Source organism: Arvicanthis niloticus, chromosome 20 (genome assembly GCF_011762505.2).
Source record: "Arvicanthis niloticus isolate mArvNil1 chromosome 20, mArvNil1.pat.X, whole genome shotgun sequence".
Taxonomy (NCBI): Eukaryota; Metazoa; Chordata; class Mammalia; order Rodentia; family Muridae; genus Arvicanthis; species Arvicanthis niloticus.
Genome location: NC_047677.1, coordinates 6,465,823 through 6,491,357, shown reverse-complemented (window position 1 = coordinate 6,491,357; position 25,535 = coordinate 6,465,823). Strand labels below are relative to the sequence as shown.

The 25,535-nt window shown below is 40.5% G+C and overlaps 1 protein-coding gene across 2 annotated transcripts in view; it reads right to left on the bottom strand.

The window, feature by feature from the left end:
• Window positions 1–25,535, bottom strand: part of Ros1 (ROS proto-oncogene 1, receptor tyrosine kinase) — a 112,567-nt gene that overhangs the window by 34,308 nt on the left and 52,724 nt on the right. For both annotated transcript variants that reach the window (XR_013105219.1, XM_034524422.2), the window contains exons 25-34: window positions 25,266–25,471; window positions 23,673–23,956; window positions 22,189–22,365; window positions 15,434–15,633; window positions 14,027–14,171; window positions 13,089–13,321; window positions 11,799–11,975; window positions 6,054–6,222; window positions 4,366–4,483; window positions 2,033–2,223 (exon numbers count right to left, since the gene is read on the bottom strand). Coding sequence is in view for 1 of the 2 variants with exons in the window: in XM_034524422.2 (XP_034380313.1) it covers window positions 2,033–2,223; window positions 4,366–4,483; window positions 6,054–6,222; window positions 11,799–11,975; window positions 13,089–13,321; window positions 14,027–14,171; window positions 15,434–15,633; window positions 22,189–22,365; window positions 23,673–23,956; window positions 25,266–25,471 (1,900 nt within the window). In the remaining variant the exon portion in view is untranslated. The remainder of the gene's footprint in view (window positions 1–2,032; window positions 2,224–4,365; window positions 4,484–6,053; window positions 6,223–11,798; window positions 11,976–13,088; window positions 13,322–14,026; window positions 14,172–15,433; window positions 15,634–22,188; window positions 22,366–23,672; window positions 23,957–25,265; window positions 25,472–25,535) is intronic.

The window sequence follows — 25,535 nt, the reverse complement described above, 5'->3', positions numbered from 1 at the left end:
TCAGCCTGGGAGCACATAGGGAGGGACCCATGACTCCAGCTGTATATGTAGGGGAGGATGGCCTTGTTGGGCATAGGTGGGAAAGGAGATCCTTGGTCCCATGAAGGCTGGACACTGAGTTGGGGGGGAATTCAAGGGTGGGGAGGTGGGAGTGGGGGGCAGGTGGGGGCAAGAAGCAGGAGAAGTGGGATGGGATAGGGGGTTCCTGGATGGGGGGGGGAATGGGGCAAAGGGGATAAAATCTGAAATGTAAATATGATATCTAATAAAAAAACAAAAAGAAAGTGAAAGACATAAAGATTCTAGTGATATTGCATACAAATAAAGATCATGATGAAGTCTATTCAGAAAAAGAATCATCTAACCAGCACCAGTGGCAAAAGGGAAACCCCAAGTAAGGGATTCATGGGAGGTGTAGGCTGGTCTTTGTGGCTGAAGGAAAAATAAGGCCAAAGACCTAATGAAAAAGCTTCATCACATGGACAGATGCTAGGAACATGAACCACATGGCAGTGTGGGGGCTGGTCCTAGGAGGGTTTACATGCCACCGTGAAATCAGTAAGTGGAGCCATTTCACATCACTCAAAGATGGGCTAAGTATTTGTCTTGTTCATGAGCTAAACTGTCAGCAGTATGGTTAAGCTGAGAGCACAGACAAGAAAGGATATCTTAAATCAAGAAAGCCAATGTAAAAATAGAGATGTGAGAATTGATCAGTGAGGAATTAAGATGATGAGCCAGCAAGCAAGCAAGGTAAAGGTGTTTGCCACCAAGTCTACTAACTGGAGTTTGATCCCTGTGACCCAAGTAGGAAGAGAGAACCAACTCTTAGAAGTTGTTCTCTACCTGAACATACATTACTATGGCGGGCAAATGTCCACACATGCACATAAGCAAAGAAATAAATGTAATTTTTTAAAAAGAGAAATTGACATCAATTGAAATCAATTGAAGTTGTTGACGAGAGAGAGAAAGAGAGAGAGAGAGAGAGAGAGAGATATCAAATGTGCCACTGAAGTTTCCAGCCTATAAGTCCTGACTAGTTTTGTTGTCTACTTGACACACCCAAGAAAATGGATGGACCTCCAATTAAAGAATTGCATCACTCAGATGTTCATGGGTATGTCTGTGTGGGCATTTTTTTTTTTTTTTTTTTTTTTAGTTTCTGATGAATGGAGAATGACCTAGCTCACTCTGGTACCAACAACCCCAGGCAGCTGGGCCCAGGATTCATAAGGAAGGTAGCCAGATGTGAGCTCAGAGGCAAGCAATCCAGCTGCTTTTCTCTGTGGTTTCTGCTTCAGTTCCTACCTCTGGCTTTCCATCTTGAGTTCCAGACTCGCCTTCCCTTGCTTGTGGACTATAACCTGAGTCCTATAACCTAACTATAAACTCATATATCCCCAAGCTGACTCTGGTCAGGGTTTTTTGTTTTGTTTTGTTTTGTTTTGTTTTGTTTTTTAGTACATAGATGTTAAGAAATACATAAGCAAAGGTAGGACGAAATGGAACAAATAGATAAGAAGAAAGACACAGAGTCATTCTAAGTCTCTCAGGTAAAAGAGAGCAGTAACAAGTAGATACTACACATGGCCAAAAAGACAGAGGGCAGATAACAGACACTCTTGGAAGTCTGTGTAAGAGCATGGAATTAGGATGGTAGACAGTCAGGAGTGACCACCTATTACTGAGAAGTGATAAGAATGAAGTTTTAAGGCTAGGCATGGTGACACATGCCTTTAATTCCAGCTCTCAGGAGTTTAAGGCCAGCCCGTTCTACAAAATGAGTTCCTGGACAGCCAGAGCTGTTCCACAGAAAAATGCCATCTCAATAAAACCAGAAGAAATCAAAGCAAAAATATAAAAGTTTAAGAAGAATACACCGAATGAATTGAACCATTCAGTAGCTTGTATGGTTGGTTATTCAGCCACCTTGTCTGTTTATGTCTGTTGCTAACACTAAGTGTGTATCTATCTTTGGCACTAATTATTTGTGTAATAAATTAGTGTATAGACAGATATGTTAACATACCTTCCACTAGTGTAATATCTTCACTGATTTCACTATATTCTCCAAATCCAATCTCATTCACAGCTACTGCTCTGAACTGAAATGTTCCTTTGAGGTTTTTTGACCTCCATGTGCAAATGCTACTGCAGGACCCATTAAACACAGCCTTCCACGTTAAACTCTGGTTCTGTGAATCATTTGAAACGCCTTTTCTGCAAAACAGTAGATTAATAGACACTGACCATACATAAAACAGTGTGGGGTTATTATTTCTAGTTACTTATCATACACTTAACCCTTGACATTACCTCTGCTTCACGATTTGCTGCAGAACACAGTATGTTTATTAAAGTCTTAGTGAGTCATGAGCAAACCAATTCAACCCACAAAAAGAAAAGGCTGGTGATCCCCATTCCTACTGTTTAAAATGCAGGGAATTGCTCATCTCCAAACACATAATTACTTCACAGTTTTTAGTTCAAAATTTTGCACTTCTTCCTTTTCCATTTTTAATCTTTTCTTTTCTTTTCTGCATGTATATGTGGTGTATATGTGCATGTGTGTATATTGCCCTGCACTATTGTCCACAACATAGGAAGACATTGGGTGTCCTGCCCCATCACTTTCTGCCTTCACTAAACCTGAAGGTAGACTGGTAGCCAGCAAGCCCCAGTGAAGCTGCATCCACCTGTCATAGGACAGTGTTATAGGCATGTACATAGCCACACCTGGCTTTTTATGTGGGGTCTAGGGATTCAAACTCAAGTCCTTATGTTTTCTCAGTACTCTTATCCACTGAGCCATCTCCCTAGTCTTTTTGTTTGTTTGTTTGTTTGTTTGTTTGTTTGTTTGGTTGGTTGGTTGGTTGGTTGGTTAGTTGGTTGGTTGGTTGGTTGGTTGGTTGGTGGCTTGGTTGGTTGGTTGGGTTTTTTAAATAGAGCTTTTTCAGCAGACAGGATGTCCTTGAACACATGATCCTTCCAACCTTGCCATCTGAGTTCTTGGATTACAGGTGTGAATACCATACTTGGCTTATATATATTTTTTTAATTTTTCTGTCTCCTATGTCACTTGTAATTGACTTATGCCATATTTAGATAACATGTAGAATTTTAAATTGCAAGGACAATATTATAATACTTAATAAGTTAGTGCATAGACAAGTAGTTCGGCCACCAAAATTATCAGTATGTATGAGTGGAAGGGAGGGAGAGGTTAAAAAAAGTGTAGAGTCTAACTAGAGTATCCTTTCTCAAGATATAACTTAGAGCTAATCATATGACCACACTTCCTCCTGCCCTATAGTGTTGATATCATAATAGCAATAATGGAGCTCCAGGGCTATTTAGGTAAAATTATACACTTATGGTCTTACTGAGGGGAACACACTAAGGAGTCCCAACAAGGGTAAAGTCAAAGGCAGCCAAGATAGTTCTTAAGCATGTTTTACTGTATATGAAAAACAGTGACAAACTATTTCTTGAAAATTGTAACTAAAAATGTAGCCCAAAGAATTTCCTAACATGAGCAGAAAATTTTCTGAGGTTCTAGGGATGCCAGAGTAAAGACAAAGCAAAAATAGACCCAAAGCGCACGTTGCCAGGACTATAATTATGGAAGTGACTTCTGTCCTTGGAGCCTCTTAAAGATGGCTTCATAGTCCTGTGAGTGGAGTGTTTTTGGAATTTGGATTTCTCCCCTTGGGCTGGCACGAGGTCAGTCCTTCTGGGCCAGTTCCCTCACTGAACTCTGCAAACTGGCTGGGTCTGAAGGTACACATGCTTCTCAGCTGCTGGTTTTAGGCGACAGCAGATTCTCAGTCTTTGGAAACACACTCATCTGTTGACATCAGACAGAAAAGCCCGCAGACCTATTGACTTCATATCATTTCAATCATCTCCCTTGTCTCAGACTCTGAAAAAAAAAGAATGCCTATCTATCTGCCAGTTTTCACCTAAGAGAATCCAACTTTGCCAAAACAAAATTTATCGGTTTACACACACTCATTGTCTGACACCAAACGTCAGCCCAGCTTCATAAGCAGAATGGATATTAAGTAAATATCAGTTGCGTAAACTCTAGGGAGTAGCTTCTGTGAAGTTTGAATGAGCAGTTGCAGAGTTCTCAGAGTGACATGGTGTGTATTGTAATTAAGAAGGTCAAGGCTGACTTTAGGAAATGAGCAAAGAACATCATGAAATGTAGGAAAATTTGTAAAGATTCATTTTTCTATATAAATGTACTTTGACAGAATTATTGCGTTTGACCACCTTGTAACTGACTGCTTAGTTCTTGTGACACATCAGGCACTGGTTGATACTTATCTGACCTCAAGGGCACCAGTTGACTCGTACCTGACCTCAAGGGTGTAGTACATCAATCTGTTCCCATTATCTTCAGCTTTCTCCCATTGGATTGAATTTTTAGTCCCTTCTAGTAACTTGGGAGTGCCTGGTTTGCTTGGGACTCCAGCTTGATGGAAATAAACAGAGAATTAACAGACACATTAGAGATACAAAATATTTTGCATTAGTTATCTTTCTCTGGAATATGCTGAAGATGATAAATGTTTTAAAGAAATATTCTGAAAGTTCTCTCTCTCTCTCTCTCTCTCTCTCTCTCTCTCTCTCTCCCCCCCCCCGTGTGTGTGTGTGTGTGTGTGTGTGTGTGTGTATGTATGTATACAAGTGCTTATTTATATGGAAGCCAGAGGTCAACCTCAAGTTTTGGTCTTCAGTTACCACACACATTACTTTTTTGAGAGAATTACTCATTGCTTTAGTACTCGTTCACCGGGCTAGACTGGGTGCTTGAGGAGTCTGAGAGATCTACCTGTGTCCACATGCCATAGCACCAGGATTACACATGCTCTACCACATCCAGATGTCTGGTACAGGTTCTGGGAACTGAACCCAGATCCCCCATTTACCTGGTAAGCACTTTTCTGCTAGTGCTGTCTCCCCAACCATGAAGCACATATTTTTACGTGAATATCCGAGCCTTTCATTAACAATGGGTAGGCTACTCAGTGGGCTAACACTAATCATATCTCTTATCTCAATACAAAATAAGTGATAAATACAAATTTTAAAACAGTCACACTTTTGGAAACTTTGCCCTATACTTTTTCAAGAATCAACCTGGAGTTATGGTGTTCAGAATCTTAGTCAAACAGAATTGTAGGACTTGGCTTGGTTTGTGTTTGTTTGTTTGTCTGTTTGTTTGTTTGTTTAAGATGTATTTGTTTTATGTATATGAGTACACTGTAACTGTCTCTACACACAACAAAAGAGGACATTGGATCCCATTACCGATGGCTGTGAACCACCATGTGGTTGCTGGAAATTGAACTCCGGATCTCCAGAAGAGCAGCCAGTGCTCTTAACCACTGAGCCATCTCTCCAGCTCCGTTATTTCTTCATTTTTATCATTTGGACTATAAAATTTATTTTGTATGTATTTCTTGGGCATCCAGTTACTCTGTTTAATATAGTTCTTGCTACAAAACAATAGCTAAAGAGGATATCAGAAAACTGAAAAAAGAAATAGCTTTGCCCATCTCAGGATCCTACAAACCCTAGCCAGTATATTCTTGCTCCTTCCTGTAATGACTCCTAACTCCTCGGTTTATTCACTTATGCTACAGACATAGTAATGGCTCTCCAGGAAAACATTTGAGGGCAATAGAGATGGCTTAGAGGTTAAGGGCACTTGCTAGTCATATAAAGGATCCAGTTTCTGTTCCCAGTACCCATGTGGTGACTCACAGCCATATGTAACTATATAGTTCTAGGAGGTCCAACACCCTCTTCTTTCTAACATTGGAACCTGGTAACTGCATAGGAAGGTATACATATAAAGAGTCAGACAAAACACTAGCATATATAAAGGAAAATAGATATAATTTCTTAAAATAAATGTGTGCTTCTAGAATGTGATTGGTGGAATTGAGAGAGGAGAAAAGAGCAGAGATGTTTTCATTACACATATATGCTCATGTATTAGGTAATAATGCGTGCTAACAATATATGCTAATGCCTACCTTTTGTCTTGAAGCTTTCTGGAATCGAGGAGCTATTTTCTCCTGTCATATAGACCACCACCACTCGGATGTTATAAGGAGTGTAAGGCTGTAGATCTGTGATGTTGCAGGCATAAACTGGACCTTGGCTGCATGAAGCCTTGACATGGTAAAACTCATTATATTTCCACTAGAAGAAAGAAGTATAACTAAGATTTTTACTCTTTTCAGAAACTCTTCAGAAGATGTTGATTAAAACTTACATAAATTTGTTTACATTAAAAGTGAGAATTTCTTTACACTGTTTAGTGCCAATCATTACCCTTATCACACATAGCCCCGTTGTTTCTTATCTCAGGTTATAATTAGATGAATGGCCCCTTTTAACCGAAGTGTCCCTAAGCCTGTCCAATGGAGATTCAAAGCTGAGACGTGCTGCTCTCCCTAGGTGCGGACACTCATGCTAAGGCGGATGGCTAAGAATGGAAGTCACAGTAGAGGAACAAGGACAGACTCACACAAGGAGATCCTCAAGTACAGGGACTTGTTCACTTTAAACTTGTCATGTTATATGCTTTGGTTCTCTGCTGAAGTCCATCGACAAGCCAAAACATTTGGGATTTTTCTCTAACACTGTCTTCAGATACGTGCTGACTATGCTTTATACACATCCCCAGGAACCTAAATTCCTCCGAAAAGGGAAACTCTGGCCCACCATACACAATCCACGTCAGGTTAGACATTAAGTACAGGAAAGCTCCCTCTCATTCCACTTTACACATGATAGTTATTAAGTTCAACTAAGTGAAGCTTCTTCTCTGTGTGAAATCACTTTTTAAAAATTTTTCTGTTTGAGACCCCTGTGTAAGAGTTAGGAGAAGTATTGAAGGAGGTGAAGGAGATAGCACCCCCATAGAAAAACCAACAGTATCAACAAACCCAGAACCCTCAAAGCTCCCAGAAACTAAGCCACCAACCAAAGAGTTTACATGGGCTGGTCCCTGAACGCCCACACACACACATACATATACACATATGTAGCAGAGGACTGCCTTGTCTGTTCTCAGTGGGAGAGGATGCACCTGATGCTGTAAAGACTTGATGCCCCAGGGAAGGGGGATGTAGCAGGGGAAGCACCCTCTCACCTGGCAAAGGGGAAGAAAGAAGGGGTGACAAACTCTGGGAGAGAAGACCCTGAAGGGGCAACATTTGGAATGTAAATAAATAAAATAATTAATTTAAGAAATCTTTCTATTTAGGTCCTTAAAAAACATTACTTGACAATGTTGAGTGGGGTTTTGTTGTTGTTGTTGTTGTTGTTTTGCTTTTGTATACAAATAAGAAAGACAAAGGCTATGGCATTTTGTCAAGAGTTCTTAGTGTCTTTCCCTTGGAAATGTTTCCTAAGGTCAGTTTCCATAAATAACCTCTCCTCTGCATCTACTTTTTCATTCAGCCCTCATGAAGTCTTATTATATCAAATAGGCACTTTACACTAGTTTCTGTTAAAGTTAGAAATATCTTCTATTGCAATTTCAAGAGACAGACCACCGTGTTACAAAAAGGGGGTGCTATAAAGAAGAGAGGAAATAAAATAGTAAGCAGCAGAAATGTTATTCAAGGCACTGCTTGCACTGAACTCATGAATATAACGATCCCACTGACACATAATGAAATGGCTTAATGAAGCAGACCATTCAATGCAATGTGTATTCAAGCTGAATGTGTGTGGGTGTGTGTGTGTGTGTGTGTGTGTGTGTGTGTGTGTAAGAGGGAGGGAAAGGTGAATAAGGAGAGAGGACAGGGTAGAGGAGGGGGAGGAGGAAGGAAAGGAGGGAAAGAGAGAGTGTTTACTTCCAGCTAAAATCTTTAACTAGTTAGGTCCCGCCTTCTTAACAATATGGTATATAAATTACCTTTAGTGACTGGACTAGGGGACTCAGCGATCTACAGCATCAGCAAGGCTCCTAAAATGCAGGTGAGATGGTTATTGGGAGCACTTGCTGGAGAACTGGCAGCTGACTGGCCTCACTGCAGTAGTGAACTCTGGCCAGACCACTAACTTGGCTGCTCTAGTGGGCTATCCCAGAAAAAAATCACAGGGAATTGGAACCATCCCTTTGTCAGAAGCTAACAAGAGCAGGGGTAAAGGCTACCCCAGAGAGACTGCATGGCTGTCTGTGCAGTTTTGGAGATTGTCTAGCCTATAGTATCTTATATATCAAAACTTCAGAAATATGTAATTTCAGTAGAAAACAAAATAAAACAAAGAGGAAAAACACAATTCAATGGACTTCTTTTAAAACAAGCCAAATTTTCCCCCAATTTTAAATGGCATGTTTTCTACTTAAATACACTTTTTAGATATTTTTTTTAAATCTATGTAATTCAGGGTACAGATAAAAAATAGCTTGGGGTCTGGGAGTGTAGCTAAGTTGGTAAAGTGCCTACCTATTATACATATTTTTTACATTGAAACTGTTTTAATGAGCTGCCTATTTGAAATGGTGACCTTATAAAAATAAGGCTACACTGAAGAGATTGAAGGATTGTTCTCTTTTGGACTTAAGTAAACCTAATGCAGTTCAATGTAAACTCAGGGGGAAGGAGATGCTATTGTTGTTTCTCGGATAGGGACAGAAGTAAAAAATAATAATGCACCGGCACCTCCCCAACATCACAGTCCAGGTGAGGTGGTGTACACCTTAATCCTAGAATGCAGAAGGTGGGACAGAAGGAAGAATCAGAAGTTCAAAGTCAAAGGTTATGTCTGGCTATATAAAAATTCAAGACTAGCATAGGCTGGATACAAGTTTATCTCAAAACAAACAAATAAATAAATCCTCAGCTTATGTTCTGATGTCTTTATTGTGCCGGCATGGAAAGTGTGTCATAATGACAAATTTTACCGTATTGTTCTTCTATTTATAAAGAAAAGTTTAATTAAAAGGGATCTTTATCTTCCCTCACTGTTCATCCTCCAAGAGTCCCAATGTGGGTTTATGGGATCGTTGCCAGCAATCTTGTCATTAAGAGACAAGTTCAAGTTGCTCAAAAGGGATGGAGCTTCCAACTGGAGGTCATCTATCCACCGTTCAGAGGCAGAGCCTTCCATTCTGTTCCTGCACCTGTACTACAAATGATCACATAAACACAAAGGACTACTGTGACCTTCATGATGTCATTTTTCAAGAGCAGAGTCTTGCTGTATATGGTCCAGGATGGTCTCAAACTCATGATTCTCCTACCTCCTTCCACAAGCTGTAATTAAAAGTGTGTATTGCCACACACTCAAGTAGCCTCATGGCTTTCTCAATGTGGTCCATGATGGCTCTGTACTGAAAAAAATAGGTGGACAGAGAAAGTGTAGCAGTGAACTCACTTCCTTGATGCCATGAGGACTGGACCAGGAGGGCCCTGTCTGCTGTCCTCCCCAGATGTTGAGCAATGGGACGGTTGACTTAATGACTCATGCTCCTTCCTTGGGTGGACATCACCCAAGTAGAACTGTTCTAGGGGTGTGTCAGCCCTGGGACTCTTCTTTGCAGACATGCCCTCACTGGTGGCATATGACTCATTATAGTATCTATCTCAGTCTGTGTCTTCTCATCCCAACAATGAGTTACCTACCCAGTGTTATGCCTCGCATCTTCTCCAATCTGAGAAGCAGCAGCAGTATCCTCTCCCCTTGACTTTACACTGAACTGAATTAAGTTTATAAGTCCAAAAGAGAATAACCCTCCAATCTCTCCAATTTATTTTTACTTTTATAAAGTCATCACTTCAAATAGGTAAGTCATTAAAACAATTTCAGTATAAAAAAAAGAAAAAAGGCTACATACTCAATACTCAGTACTTGATCCTCTATTTCCTCACTCTTATCCAAAAAGAGTAAAATCACACACACATGTGTGTGTATGATATATATACATTTATGTATATATATATGATATATGATATACATGCGTGTGTGTGTGTGTGTGTGTGTGTGTGTAGTACATTTTAAAAACCTACAAAGAGAAAAGAGACCATGACATGGGAGGGAGAAACTTTAAGGAAACAGTGGAATGTAGGTGACATAAAAGCAGAGGGGGCTACTGTTGGACAAGAAACAGACACAGAGGGCAGCAGAAGGGGATTGAATAAGAACAAGATCATTGTCAACATGTGAGCGCAGGTGGGAAAGAGACACTTGGCATCCCTCCCCTAGCTGATGAGCTACTCATAATTATTGGTTGCCTGGGTAAAGGGGTTATTTTTCTTCAAGAATAGAGACACAGGTGAGTTGACCACGATCCAGTAAATAGCTCCATGCTGTGTACAAGAAAGCAACCCTGCTTAAACTCAGCAGGTTACTAAGATAAACTCTAAAGGAGGAGGAGGATGTTTTAGAAAGGGGATTTCTGGGGGCCTGGGGGAGGGCCTAAGAAAGAGGAGTGGCAGAGAGATGAGGTCAAAATAGAAAATATCCATCTATGAAATTGTCAAGAAGAAGTGGGAGGAGGTAAGAGAGGGGAATGGTGTGAACGCTATCAAATATGTAGTGGTCATGTAGTAAATTATTAAATAATCAATTAAATTTTTGTTTCAAAAAATAAATGTGCAAAAAGGGAACAATTTGACTTGTTTTTAAATGTAAGATCTCTACAGTTCTAATTTGCTTTAACTCCAAAACAAGATGGTCTCAAACAGCCTTTACATAAGCCTGTGAACATACAGACATGTGCACAACTAAGCATTGGTAAAAACAGCAAACAACAATTACAAAATCTTAATAATCTATTCTTGGTGCAGCACTGTGAAAGCCAGTGTGAACTTCCTGTACAGGGCCCAGTTAACTGACATCTTAAACATCAGCTTCGGTGTTGATTTAATAAATCATCAAGAATTCTGAATAAAGAAACATTTTAAACTTGATGCATTCACAGTAAACTGTTTGGGAATAAAGCGGCTTCACACTTCATCCTCTTCTGTTGCTCTACCCTACTTAAATGTTGAAAGCACACTTCTAAACTTGGTTTTGGCTTTTTGCTCATTGGCTTAGTATATTTTTCATAGAAAACATCCCATTGTGATGGATTTTAAAGGTGAAAACATATAAATAAAGTTTATTAATAATTCATATTTTACTTAATATAAAATCAGTAAGATGACTTACATGTTCTTATAATCTTATGTGTAAGAGTGGTTGGCCTGAATCTATGTCCATACACCATGTATGTTCCTGGTTCTCTTTGAAGGCCGGAAGACAGAGTCAGATCCCCTGGGACAGCTGTGAGTAGCCATGTGGGGATTGAATTGGGTCCCCTGGAGTAGTAGTCAGAGCTCTTAAGTCCTGAGCTATATCCCCAGCCCCTATATGAGTCTTCTGAAAGTCACATTTTTATTGCATTTATTTAATGTGGGAGGGAGTGGGAGTGGAGATACACCTGTGCCAAGACTTGTGTCTAGAAATCAGAAGAAAATCTGTGAGAACAGATTCTCTCCTTCTTCTCTGTGAGTCCCATGGATCAAACTCAAGACCTCAGGCTTGACAATAAACACCTTTACCCTTGAGTCACACTGCCATCCCTTCAAAGCAAACTGAACCTTGAATGCTATTTTGGACAGAACTTTACCCGGATAATTTACTGCTTCTCATGCCAATCTGAGACAATAAATGTTGGCAAGCATTGTTGATTTTTACAAGAGAACATTCTAGTCATACAAAAAAAATTTTCCAGATTATTGCAGATCATAAAACAAGGATTTGCATCAAAAGTCTACCTTCTGGAGTTCAAACCAAAATCTGGTGAGGTTAACGTTAGACGGAGCCTTCCAATCTAACTGCAGACTAGTGTTCTCTGGAACCAAGGCAGAAGGTTTCTCCGGTGTGTCAAACATGTTGACACTGACAGGATGACTCTCAGTACACCACATTTCCTCCGGGTGGCAGGCCAGAACCTTTTTGTTAAAAATAAATAATAAATAAATAAGAAAAAGCATCTTAGTTTTCTCAGAACATGATCTTAAATATGGCAATTAGAAGTGCCCAGGACAGGGAAGTAGAAAGAAAGAGGGACTTGGGAGGGAGAGAAGAGGGAGGGAGGAAAGGGGAGCAGAATCAGGTATGGGAAGAGATAGGAGAGAAGTCCAGAGGGTCAGCAGAATGAACAGAAATATGTAGCAGTAGGGGGTGGAGAATGGGGGGGCAGAGTGGACAACCACTAGAAAGTCCCAGACAACAGGGAAGCCAGGGGTTCCCAGGACCCAACAGGGACGGCATTAGCTGAAATACCCAACAGAGGGGATATAGAACCTGAAGAGACCACCTCCAGTAGATAGGCATGGTCCCCAGTTGAGGGATGGAACCACCCACACATCTCAAAATTTTAACCCAGAATTGTTCCTGTCTAAATGAAACACAGGGACAAAAATGGAGCAGAGACTGAAGGGAAAGCCATGTATAAACCACCCCACCTTGAGATCCATCCCTTCTGCAGACACCAAACCCAGATACTACTGTCGATGCCAAGAAGTGCTCACATACTGGAGTCTGGCATGGCTGACCTCTGAGAGGCTCTGCAAAAGCATTTGACTAAGACAGATGAAGATATCCATCTGACTGAGCCTGGGGACCCCAATGGAAGAGTTTAATGGAAGGACTGATGGAGCTGAAGGGGATTGCTACCCCCTTAGGAAGGACAACAATATCAACTAACTGGACTCCCCCCCCCCCCCAGAGCTTCCAAGGACTAAACTACCAATCAAAAAGTATACATGGATAGGTCCATGGCTCCAGCTACATATGTAGCAGAGGATGGCCTTATGTGGCATCAATGGGAGGGGAGGCCCTTGGTCCTACGGAGGCTTGATGCCCCAGCATTAGGGGATGCTAGAGGGGTGAAGTAGGAGTGGGTGGGTGGGTGGGGAAGCACCCTCTTAGAGTCAAAGGGGAGCAGGATGGGATGGGGAATTTGCAGAAGGGAGAACTGGAAGGGGGACAATATTTGAAGTGTAAATAAATAAAATAACCAATTAACAAAAAAAAAAAAATGTGCCCAGGACACTTAATACCTTCAGCACATAGAGTTGTCCACCAGATAGTTTAGTGACAAGTAGAGAAAGCCTGGCACTTGGAAATTCACCCTGTCTTAGAGGAGTCTCAGGAATTGGAGCCAGGTATGACACAACCAGCTGATAGCGGACTGACTCTTTGGGTCCGTTTGGCTTATGCGACTCTGTCCAGAATACATGGAGACTGGTGTCCGACAGCACTGTTGTGTTGATATGACAAACTGCCCCGGGCACTGAAATAAACAGTATTGAAGGATAAGGGACATTGCAACATCGCTAGGTGGTGGAAAGAAACAAGAGTCAGTTGAGGAACAGTGCTATCATGTGAGCAGAGCGAGTTACAGAGGCCCAAAGGAAAGTTGGCCACTTACATAATGGGAAGTGAGCAGGCTGCCTGAAAAGATGTTGTCTATTTTTGCCTAATGACCAAATCATTCTCTGACCCCAGATCAAGTCTACAGGCAGTGATGAACTATGAAATTCGAGAAAGCTTTGTGACAACCATCAAAAACAGCTGAGAGAAACGATTTCCAGCCTTCGGAGTCTCAATCTTCTATTTCGAAGACTGTGAGGCTGTATTATTTTAAGCCCCAGGGCACTGGGCAAAATTCACATTATATCTTGGTTTTCTTATCCTGTCACATATGCAGAAACCTCTGATTACATGAGAGGAGAGTGACACTGCATGTGCTTCTTGGTCAATCTACATTTTTGATGTCTTACCTTCTAGTTTCTTTGTGCTTTGCTGGACTCAGTCCTGTCAAGGGTTAGAGCCAGGGTCAAGTCGCTCAGGTGTTTTCTCAGAGTTCACAGTTCTTATTGAACTTTAAGCACCCCCATAATGGTGATTACTTAGAGTTCAGAAGAAAAATACAGACATGGACATTATGCATATCATAGAATTCCACACTAGAATCCTACAGCATCCCATAACTCACCTCCACTTTTAGTTTTTCCTTGAATCTCTTTTCCCAGAGGTAAATGTTCTAAAGGATCTGAGTAATAGTTCTTCACAGCTATCTGAATCACATACGTAGAAAATGGCTGCAGACCTTCAATCCGGGCTACATTCTCCTGTGATTCCTGTCATTGAATTTTTCATTAACTATTCAATTCTTGTATTTCATACAAATGACTGAAAACAGTTATTCTGAACTGCTTGATACTACTGTCTTAATCTAACAGACTTGACTTGTTTGCTGTCTCCATGAATTAGTGACAGATGATTAGCTGGCTACTCTCAGCAAATATGGAATGACTCCCACACACACAAGGTGGTGAGATCCGGACGAGAAACAGCATTTTATTCTCGTTGTCTCGCAATGTGGGATTGTCAGTTTGCAAAGTTATGTGAACATAATGAAAGATCAAATAAGTGCAGTTAAACATTCTCAGAAATCAAGTCTTTTGGACTAAGCAACATCCTGGAGGCTCTGCTTCTCAATGCTGCCTGTGCTTTAAACCCTCCAAGGTTTCTGTACATGTGCTTGGGTACCACTCTTGGAAATCCTGACTGATGTCTTGTGTGAAGCCAAGGTGAAGAGTACCTGACTTACACTTGGCTTAATCAATTTATAGACAGGAAACTATAGTTGGTCTAATACAAAAAAAAATGCCCTGCACTGTGACATAGCTTCTTTAGCATAATGTACACTTTATGGCAACACACAGTATCTAATGCCTAAGGCTGATGGTCAATTTCCCTTCTTTAAATTGGTTAAATAAAACAATTACAAAGGAAAATGTGGAACACAGGTTATTCCTTTATGCTAATGACCAAAGGGCAACCAAATACACTGGTATTGAGGTGAATAGTGTTAATTCATTCATCCAAGAAACAGCTACATCCAGGCACAGTGATATGTGCCTGTAATGTCATATATTACACCAGAGGCAAGGCATCCCACAGTAAACACAAGGCTAGCCTGGGCTATGGGGCTAGTTCTCTGCCAGTTAGTACTATACAGTAAAATGATGTCTCAGAGACAGAGAGAAAAAAAATGAATGCACTGTCTACTGCATGTCTACTATTCCACACAACTAGGTCCTAGGAAAAGGCTCTATCACTCTTGGGGACAATTACAGAGGGAAATAAATTTTGTTCTCTCGGGACCTGCAAGAAACAGTTACCATGACAACCCATAGCTAGTGTTAATAAGTTTCCCTAATGTTGAACTTATTCCCAGGCAAGAAGGCTAGAAACCAATATGCTTTGATCAGTCACTGACTGGAAAAAAATTTTTAAACAAAGAAGCTTAAAATATCTTTGTCAGAACACATGATTAAAAGGTTTACATCAAGTAAGAGCATCTTATAGAGACAAAAGCAGCCAGCTCCTGGCTTACCAGCATTCTGTATTTCCTGTCAGAGCTGTTCGCCCTGTTAGCTTCTGTATAGTAAACCAGGTACGTTGACGTGGGGCTGGTAATACCGTGCCACGTGAGGTTTGTCTTGACTGGAGGTAATTGGAGTGTGAGGCTGGTGTTGGTGGCATTCAATATAGTTGCTTCTACCATATCTGAAGCTAGAGACAGATATCCTTTATCTAAAACAATAAGAAAAAAGGAATAGTAGGTTCATCTAACAAGGGTAATAGCAAATGTTAGAGACAACTTTGTGAAGTACACAGAACTTTAAATTGAAATGATAAATATGAGAGGCTTTTGATAGTGTGTCTACTTTGAGACCCTGGCTTTGGCACACTATTCTCGATCCTCCTCCGTGCACTCCTCCTTTTCTCTACACTCACATGTCTTATGTTTAGGATAGCACACCCAGAGAAAACTCATCTTCCAAAGTGCAATTGCACGGTCTTGGTAGGTGTCTACTTTGTGAACCTTCCAAAGTGGCATTTGCCTAGCTGATAATGAAGGGCAAATATTCTGCAAGACATCCCTGACCCTCAATATCTCCCTGACTAAGATGCAGCCACCATATCACTAGGAGCAAGAGCAATCTTGTAAGAACTTACTAGAAGACATACTAGCAAAGCTTGAGGCTTTATTACAGGCATGGTGGCACATGCTTGTCATAAAAGCGCTTGGGAGGCAGAGGCTCAAAAGGGTCAAGGGTTTGATGCTAACAATTGTGTGTGCCATGTTATTGCACTCTTAAATTCGCTGTAGCTGTGACCACCTGCATAGGATCATCACAAAATTTGACGTGTTCACACCTAGTCATTAAAGTGCGAAAGGCTCATAGAGTCTCTATAAAGATTTATATACAAATAATGGTTGATAAGAAGGAGATATTTTATTTGGTGATAGGGTCACCGATAAGTATACATGCTCTGATGCATACAACTGTAAATAACGCTAGTGAAATTCATTGGTTTACAAAAAAAATAAAAGACAGGTAAGTAGAAAATTAGGGGATGGGGTCTGGCAAGATGGCATAGAGGGTAAGGGCACTTCCTACGAACCTGACAGCCTGAGTTGGATCCCCAGAATCCACAGTAAAAGAGAAAGGACTCCTAAAAATTGTCCTCTGACCTCTACAAACACATCATGACAAGCATGCACCTGCATTCACACACACACACACACACACACACACACACACACACACATGAGTAAATAAAAAAAACTTTAAAATCATATAAAACAGTAGATGAGGAGGAAGAATATTAGCAAGAGTGAAAGACTAAGAGAAGGAATTGTGTGGGTACGATCAAAGTATGCTACGTACGTGTATGAAAATGCCATAATGTAGCCCACTGCTGTGTATAATTAATATATGCTAATAAAGGCATTAAAATAAAAAAAAGAGTTTGAGGTAAGCTTGGATGACATAATGGGTTCAAGACTAACTTCAAGTACCTAGACAGACCATGTCTCAAAAAAAAAAAAAAAAAAATGTAGGAAAACCAGAAATCACGGTCCTGATGGCATGAGAGAGTACCTACGTACAACACCCAACCAGATATGTCACACCCTGAACCCTGAGGAAGCAGCAGTCACATCAACTACAATAGGAATAGGAAGGAATGTGTGTTCTAGCCCATCCACACCACAGCACAATGACGGTTTCCTTTCTTCTAGCTTGTGCCCGCTACTGTGAGAAAACATTGATCAAAAGCAACGGAAGAGATTTATTTCAGCTTGCAGCTTATAATCCACCATCAAGGGAAACCACGTCAGAAACATGGAGGCAGGACTTGAAAGCAAACTCCATGTATTAATACTGCTTAGTAGCTTGAGCCTCATGGGTAACTCCATCTACTTTCTTGTATAGCCCAGGAAGGACCACCTGCCCAAGAGTAGCACTTCCCACAGTGGGCTAAGCCTTTCTATAACAATCACTAATGGACAAGATACCTCACAGACATGGCCACCACTCAGTCTTTTGGAGGCAATTCCTCAGCTGAGGTTCCTTCTTCTCAGTGACATTGTGTTAAGTTGACATAAACTACCCAGTAGAATTGACTCCTTGTCGAATTGACAGCCTTTCTTGGAGGGAACTACAGGTGTATTTTGGAGCTTCGGCCTAGAAGAGGCTGCCAATTTCTGTGTTAGTTTGCTGCTCTGTTGCTGTAATAAAACACCGATTAAAAACCAATTTTAAGGGGAAATGGGGCTTATTTATGCTGTACAGACTTTATAATCTGTCACTGAGGGAATCCAAGTCAGGAACTGAACACAGGAGCCTGGAAGCAGGAACTGACACTGGGGCCATGTAGAAACACTTGTTTGCTCCTTGTACCTTGCTCAGCCTCCTTTCTTATACAGTCCAGGACCACCCACCCAAGGGAGGCATCACCTATAATAGGCTCCCACATCAATCATCAATCTGAAACCTAACAATTCTCTACCTACTCCCATTGTCCCATTGTCTACTAGAGTTTACATCTCCTGTCCACTGTTCTGTCTTATCTCTTGACAACAACTCTTAACTCTGCAAAGTTACACTTTATTCTGCTCACATTGTACTGTCTGCAAGCTATGCTAGGTTCCCACCTGTCTGTCCCCTGGTGGAGGCTCCCTCCACAGTCTGGAATGATCTTCTTCATGTATCATATCTCTAGGGAAGCCCTGACTCTGCTCTAACACAGGGGAGAGCATGACGTCTGTGTCCCCACCACAGACCTGTGTTCTTCCACCACGACACTAGACACATTCATTTTTAGTTTGATACTTTATTGCTTGGTCCACCAGTAGAATGTGGAGCTTTGGAATCTCAGACTGGGCTTGCCCAGAGTTCCAGAAGAGAGAGTGATACATTTTAGCTACAATCTTTACTAACTGGTGCTTGCAAACTATAAATGCATCCCTTGCATCTAACAAGAAACTTAGAAGAGGAATGTCTAAGCACCAAATATTTGATTGAGCTCACACCTCCACGCTCTTGAGAAGGTGACTCCAGTTTTGCTACAGAGAGAGTTTTCTAATTCACAGATATTTACGTATCGTTCTACTTCCTGATGCTCCACGTTTCAACTGAATGTTATCTACTATCATAGATCATAAGCTGTTGGGAAATGACCCTAATGTGGAGATTCCAGTTCTGGATTCCAAAGTGAGCAAAGCATACTCAGCTCAACCTACACCTTTGATTCCTGAGAAGAGGGGGTGCACAAACAACCCCTGATTCTAACTTTGAGGACACTGGGAAGGCCTGAGGATTTGGAGAAAGATGATTTCACTAATGATACAGAATGGGCCCCTCTTCAGTCACATGATGCTATTCATTTGTGCTAACTTCTGGTCTAAATAAGCAATGTGATCCTTATATTAGGAAAAAATGGGGCAAAATAACTTACTCAAAGAGTAATGTTATTTGTTTTTATTCAACTAATATGGTAGATATATTAAAATGTTGGAAATGTCATTTGGCACAGAAGGAAAGATTTTACTCCCTGTCCACCCCCCCCCCCCATCTTCCTTCCATTGTTCCATTTTTCAAATCCTTTACATCTTGAAGAAGCAAAGAAACTAGTAATTGCCTAAAGTCTCCAGCAGATGGGGGTAAAGCACTCTTCCCAAAGACCAGCTGGGTAAAGGGGAAGCTTCCACACTGATAGCATCTTAGACTGTAATGAGTTTCTGTAGTAAAAACTCATGCTAACCTTAGGACCTTTTCTGTTAGGTATGTGTTGGGGCTGTATTTCAACGGCAAACAGAGATTGCATCTTGTTTTCATTCCTCCACCCCCCCCCCCGCCCCGTGCACATTGGTTGCTTTATTTCCTTGTTTAACCACAAGCTTATACTCTAGTATTTATTTTGTGCTACAATTTGCTCTTCTGCTTGACTTACAAAGCCCAACTCTGTAATTCAGAACATGTAACTATCATGCAGACAAAATTTAAATTTTTGAATATTTCATTGTTTTGGTGGAGTCTTTAATTGAGTTATTTTACTAATTGCTCACATATTTGTATCAACTTTTCCATTCGTTTATTTATTTATTCACTTTACATTCCAATTGTAGGCCCCCAACCCCTGATCAAGTGGCTTCCTCCTGGAGCCACACAGGACTTCCAGTGGAGGGTGGACACCAACTGATCAACAAACCTTCAACCCCAAATTTATCCTGCCTACAGGGTGTGAAGGGATAAAGATGGAGCAGAGATTGAGGAAATGACCAACCAATGACTGGTCCAACTTGAGACCCATTCCATGGGAGAGGACCAATCCTTGACACTATTAATAATATTCTGCTATGCTTGCAGGCAAAGGCCTAGCATTTTCTTTTCTTAATCAACATTTTTTGCTAGTGCAGTCTGGGGTTCACAGCAAAATTGATATGAAATTAGAGAGCTCTCACATATATGTTCCAATAAATGCATAGACTCCCTCATTACCAATAACGCCCCTCAAAGCACCATCTGATTTACAGTCAATGAGCCTACTGGAAAATATTATTGCCTAAAGGGAATAGTTTATATCAGGCTTCTCTGTTGAATGTTGTATGTTTGATGATTTAGAAAATGTCTTATGGCATGGTCCTACCCTTACAGAATCCTACAGAGGCATTTCACTACCTTAAATACACTCTGTGCTCTACCTACATATCCCTTTTCTCCTCAACCCCAGTGACCACTGATTCCATTACTACCTGTCTGTCCTAGTTTTCTTCTTAGTTGCTATGAAAAATCCTTACCAAAACCAGCTAGGAAAAGAAAGGGTTATTTGGCTTCACCCTGTTATTTGGGTGTCTGTTATTTGGGGAAGCCACAGCAGGAACTGAAGCAAGAGGCTAAAACAGGACACTGTTTTTGTCTTGCTTCCTCTGGCTTGCTCGCCTGCTTTCTTTATTCTCCCCAGACACACCTGCATAAGGATGGTGTCACCCACAGTGGGCTGGACCCTCCTACGTCAAATAGCAGCTAAGAACATGCTGAGAAACAGAAAAGGGGTGGGTCCAGATGGGAGACAAAAGTAGAGGGAGGGGAAATTGTACCCAAAATATTTTATATGAGAAAAAAACTATTTTCAATAAAAGAAGAAAAAGATGGCGACCCACAGGCCAGTCTGATAGAAATAATTCCCCAATGGAGGAATGCTCTCTTCCCAGGTGACTCTAGCTGGTATCAAGTTGATAAAGCCAATCAACACACTGTGGCTGTGATTTCTGCATTTGCAGAATGTCATGCAGTTGCAGTCATATAATAGGAGAGGAGATCTTTTCAGTTTGCTTTCTTTCATTGCCTCTATGCTTGTGTGTTTTCTCCACATCTTTTACAATTTCATGGCTCTTTTTTTTTTCCAAATATAAACCTTTAGGTTTATAGTTCACCATGAACTAATTTTTATGTTGATTAAAAGGTTTTTTCTAACTTAACTTGTTATAAATATTCTCCTTTCGTCATTATATTACTTTTATCCCCAACATTTCCTTGTCAAAGATTTCCTTGACTGTGTTTATGAGGATCTGTTTCCAAGCTGTGTAGTTACACTATTGTTTATTTAGTTATATTCACTGTCTTTCAATGCCTTAGGGCCTTGATAACTATAACTTTGTAGATAGTCTTCAGGTTAGTTCATACTTATTGATGTTATACTTTTCCTTTGATATTATGTTAGTTTCTTTTTTAATCTTCATACAAACATTACAGTGTGCTTCTCAATACCACAGATTGTTTCCTCGATGCTGAAAGACTGTATTGCACTGACAGATCAAATTAGGGAGAAGTGACATCTTGACTTCATATCCATGAACGTAATCTCTCGGAACATTTACTTCATTTTCTTTTTAGTACTCCCACCTGAATTTGGTAGAATTTGTCATTTATGGTTTGTAAATATTTTGTTAGATTTATGTACAAGTATTTCATTTGGGGAGCTGCTAACACAAATAGTCTCACTTTATTGCAAATTTGACTTGTTTGTTTCTGAAAAAATTGAATTTGCAGCATTCTACGGACTTGCCAGATAACTTGTGAGTTTTGGGAGAAATGTTCTTGCTAGCTTTTCCAGATTTTCTGTGTAGTTGATCACGTCATCTGTAGGTGAACACTGTGTTATTTCTCCTTCCTCACTCAATGTGCTCTTTATTTCCTATCCAAGTTAAAAGACAAGGATTGTAGCTGTAAAAACACATGCACACAATTATAAGCACACACACATACACACACACACACGGCATAATAAAATCACTGTTGATATTAATGTCAACAACCTTACATTTAGAACAACTAAGAAAAATAATCATTCTTGTTTTCTTCCACTACTCACTTCTCTGAAATTCCTCTATCATAACATAGATCTGAGCTTCTGACCCAAGTCATTTTCCTTCTCTCTAAAGAACTTCTTATAATGTGTCTTACAAGGCAGTCTATTTAATCTTAGTATGTAATACATAATACATTATAGATCTACAAACACAGTACTTGACTTTGCAAGAGAGCAGAGGCTTTGTGCAATGCTTTTGACACTACTGAAAGGCCTAAACCACAAAGAAGAGATGGAGGACAAGTGGACAGAACAGGTCATAGGCTCCCATTTCTAACGTTGCCTACTGCAGTCCAAGCTGTGTACATTTGTGAGTCAGGGTAAACAGCAGGCAGGCTGTTTGTTGGGTAGAAGTGAGGGCCTAACAGAGACTGGAGGGACAGAAAGCCTTGAAAGGGAACAAGCATGTTGTGTGGACGACTCTATTACCTGGAAAAGGCTGCAGAGCTGAACTGTAAGCCAAGATATGCTTACTCCCAGGGGCCTTCACCTGGGAGAGGATGAGCCCGCTTCCCTTCTTTGCTTGATAAATTCGTGTGTCATCCTTTGTTGTCGTGATCCAATATATAGACTCCCCATCCACGGTTAAGCTAATGATTCTTTTTCCTGATGATTCAAAACACAAAGAAAACATTAAAGGATAAAAAATTAAACAAAATAACATAGAATTAAGCACCTTAAGTTTTCTGCTCTAAATAATATATGAAGTTACTTTTTTGCTAAGAAAACTGCGAAGTTTTAAACCTTTCAACATTAAAAAAAAAAAGTATGTTATGCCATTTGGCTCAACAATGTTTTCTCACCTTTTTTGGACCCAGTGAAATCAAAGTAAACATTGGCATTGCAACTTCCTTTAGTCTGGACCATGACCAAATAGCTTATATTAGCTGACTGATGAGCTTCTAGTAACTCACCAGCCTCTGCCTCTCTGCCTCTCTGCCTCTCTGCCTCTCTGCCTTTCTGCCTGTCTGCTTCCCATCATGCCACTGCAGGATTACAGATGTATGTAGAAGAAACTCAAGCTTAGGTCCTCGTGCTTGAAAAAAAAAAAAAGTTCTGCAGATTGATCAATTTATCTAAACCTGCAATAATACTCCTTTTAAATTTGTTTTGTTTGTTTTGTGATCTCTTATGGTATATACATATATACATGTGTTTATGCTTCTGTATGTATGCATGAGTGTGAGCACATACGTTTGTGTGCACTTGTGTGCATATAAAGAGGCCAGAGGTCAATTTGCTATGGGTTTCTTTCTAGTAACTAGCCCATTTTTAGACTAGTCAAATACTGTGAGGATTAAGATTATAATTTGGTTTTTGTTTTGTTTTATTTTGGTCTAGTTTGTTGTTGTTGTTGTTGTTGTTGTTGTTGTTGTTGTTGTTGTTGTTGTTGTTTTATACAGGATTTTTCTATGTAGTCCTGGCTGTCTGTCTTGGAATCACTACATAAACCAGACTGTCCTCAAACTCACAGAGATCTGCCTGTTTCTACCGCCCAAGTACTGGGATTAAAAACATGTGCCACTATGGAAGCTAAGATTATAATTTATGAACCCAGAGTTCATCAATTCTCCTAAACATAGAGATCTCCCTGTTTAATCGAACCATCTCCCCAACCTCTGCAAGCCCTTTCTAACGGACAAGAGAAACTGCTGTTATAAATGTGGATATACATGCTGGGAATATAGCTCAACTGAGATTGCCTAACACACACTACTGGGTTTGATAGCCAGCACTTCATGAAACTAAACCTGGTGACACACATCTGTAATCCAAGCTCTTGGGAGGTAAAGGAAGGAAAATCGAAGTTCAAAGGCATCCTTGGCTATTGAGTGAATTTCTGGCCACCCTGGGTTACGTGGAACCTATCATCAAAAAGAAGAGGAGAAGATATGAATACATCAACACATTACCAGGGATAGCAGGTACCATGATGACTTGCCAACACTGACATCCCTCCAGATCCATGGCCCAGATCTCTTGCCCTTTGGTAAAGTATATCCATGGTCTGTCTGGGTCAGAGGTATCCACAGTCATTGCCCCACTTAACTCAGATTCTGTCACGTTACAAGAACATTGGCTCCTTCCATGCTGGTTTGAGGCCTTGGGTTGCAGAACGTGATGCAAGGTGTGATTGCTAATATTGCAGTAGAACATCTGATGGCCCAGATCTGAAACTTCTGTCCAATACAAGCGACTGTTAGGAAGAGGGGGAACATTCCTTTAACTTAATGAAGAAAAACATGTCACTTCAAATATTACTTTCTAACGAAGATCAACCATGCATAAGAAGACAAGTGCAGCCTTGGGAGTAATTATTTCCAAACATCAAATGACTTCCTTCTGAAATAGAGAAGGTCACAGGAAGTCCAACTCAGTGATGCCCAGTGGTGTTTGTTTGTTTGTTTGTTTGTTTGTTTTAAATAATGTGTTACAGCCAACACCCTGGGCTCTAAAGATATTAGACTTGTTGACTGAGGAGTTAGGGTGCTTCTTGTCTTCCTCTTGGTCGGTGTGCATAAAGAAGTCCTACCAGGACATTTTGTCCACATCTTGCTGGGGTCTCTTTTGCCCATGCTGATGGCACAGTATCCTCCTGGTGCAAGTTCTTTCCTCAGAGCCCAATCAAAGATAACTTTTTTTCACCAAGCTTCATCAAGAACTGGTGTCTATTTCTGTTTCTTAATGCCAATAAACAACTTAGTTTCAAAATGGCTCATGCCCATGCTTTTGGTACAATTAAAAGCATCCTTTCCAAGCTAGAAAAATTGACACTCAGCTGCTTAATAATATAGTCTGAAGACTATATTATGAAGGTATGAACTTTATGAAGATAGACAAACCCAGAAGAGCTCTCATTGGGCCACAGCTGCTGGCCTCCTGTGAAGCCCATCCTGTCTTGGTCACATCTACATCTTGTCTTTACCACCTGCCACTGTTATAAAATTCACCCATATAAAAATTGGTTATGCTCTTCCTTCTGCTAATTAGCCTGTGTATTAGTCAAATTTTAAATGTGTGTTAAGATTATAAGCTTAACTGTTAGTTGTGGGAATCAAAATGTGTATGCTAGAGATGAAGCCTGGAGTCTAGATTAGAATCCTATCTCTGAGACTTACTTCCTACTCTTATTTTCTACATTTTGAGTTAGGGAGTCTCACTAAATCACGGTGGTTGGCCTTGTACCCACAATGCTCCTGCCTCTGGCTTCTGAGTAATTGGAATGACTCATCTGGACCACCAATCTTGGCTCAGAATTATTTATTATAATTTAATGCAGCTCCCAACCATGTAGTCCTGGCACCCAGTAGCTAAAACAGGAAGCTAGGGAGGGAGTTCTGGTCATCAATGGCTACCCAGCCAGTTCAGTGTCAGTATGCACTATGTGATCCCCTCTACAAAACAAAAAAATAAGCATCTTAGTTTTCCATCGTTAGCTTCCAATATTAAGCAGTGATACTACATTAAAATCTATATATCTTTCATTGCAATGAAGATATTCATACCTTAAAAGAGGATATATAGAGAAAGAAATTATTGTTGTATGTCTTTTGCAAGTCTTCATCTCCCTGGGAGATTTCACCTTGTGTTCAAGGTCAACATCGAATATCTGTGTTCCATTTTGTGATGTTTTCAGAGCAAAGTAGAGGTGCCTTGCAATCCAATCAACAGCAATAACTGCAATGTCAGAAACCAGCACATCCTGAAAAAGCTTAACATGGGGGACAGACAAGAAGAGGGGTCATCCATTTGTGCACTTCCTTAACTGTTCATAT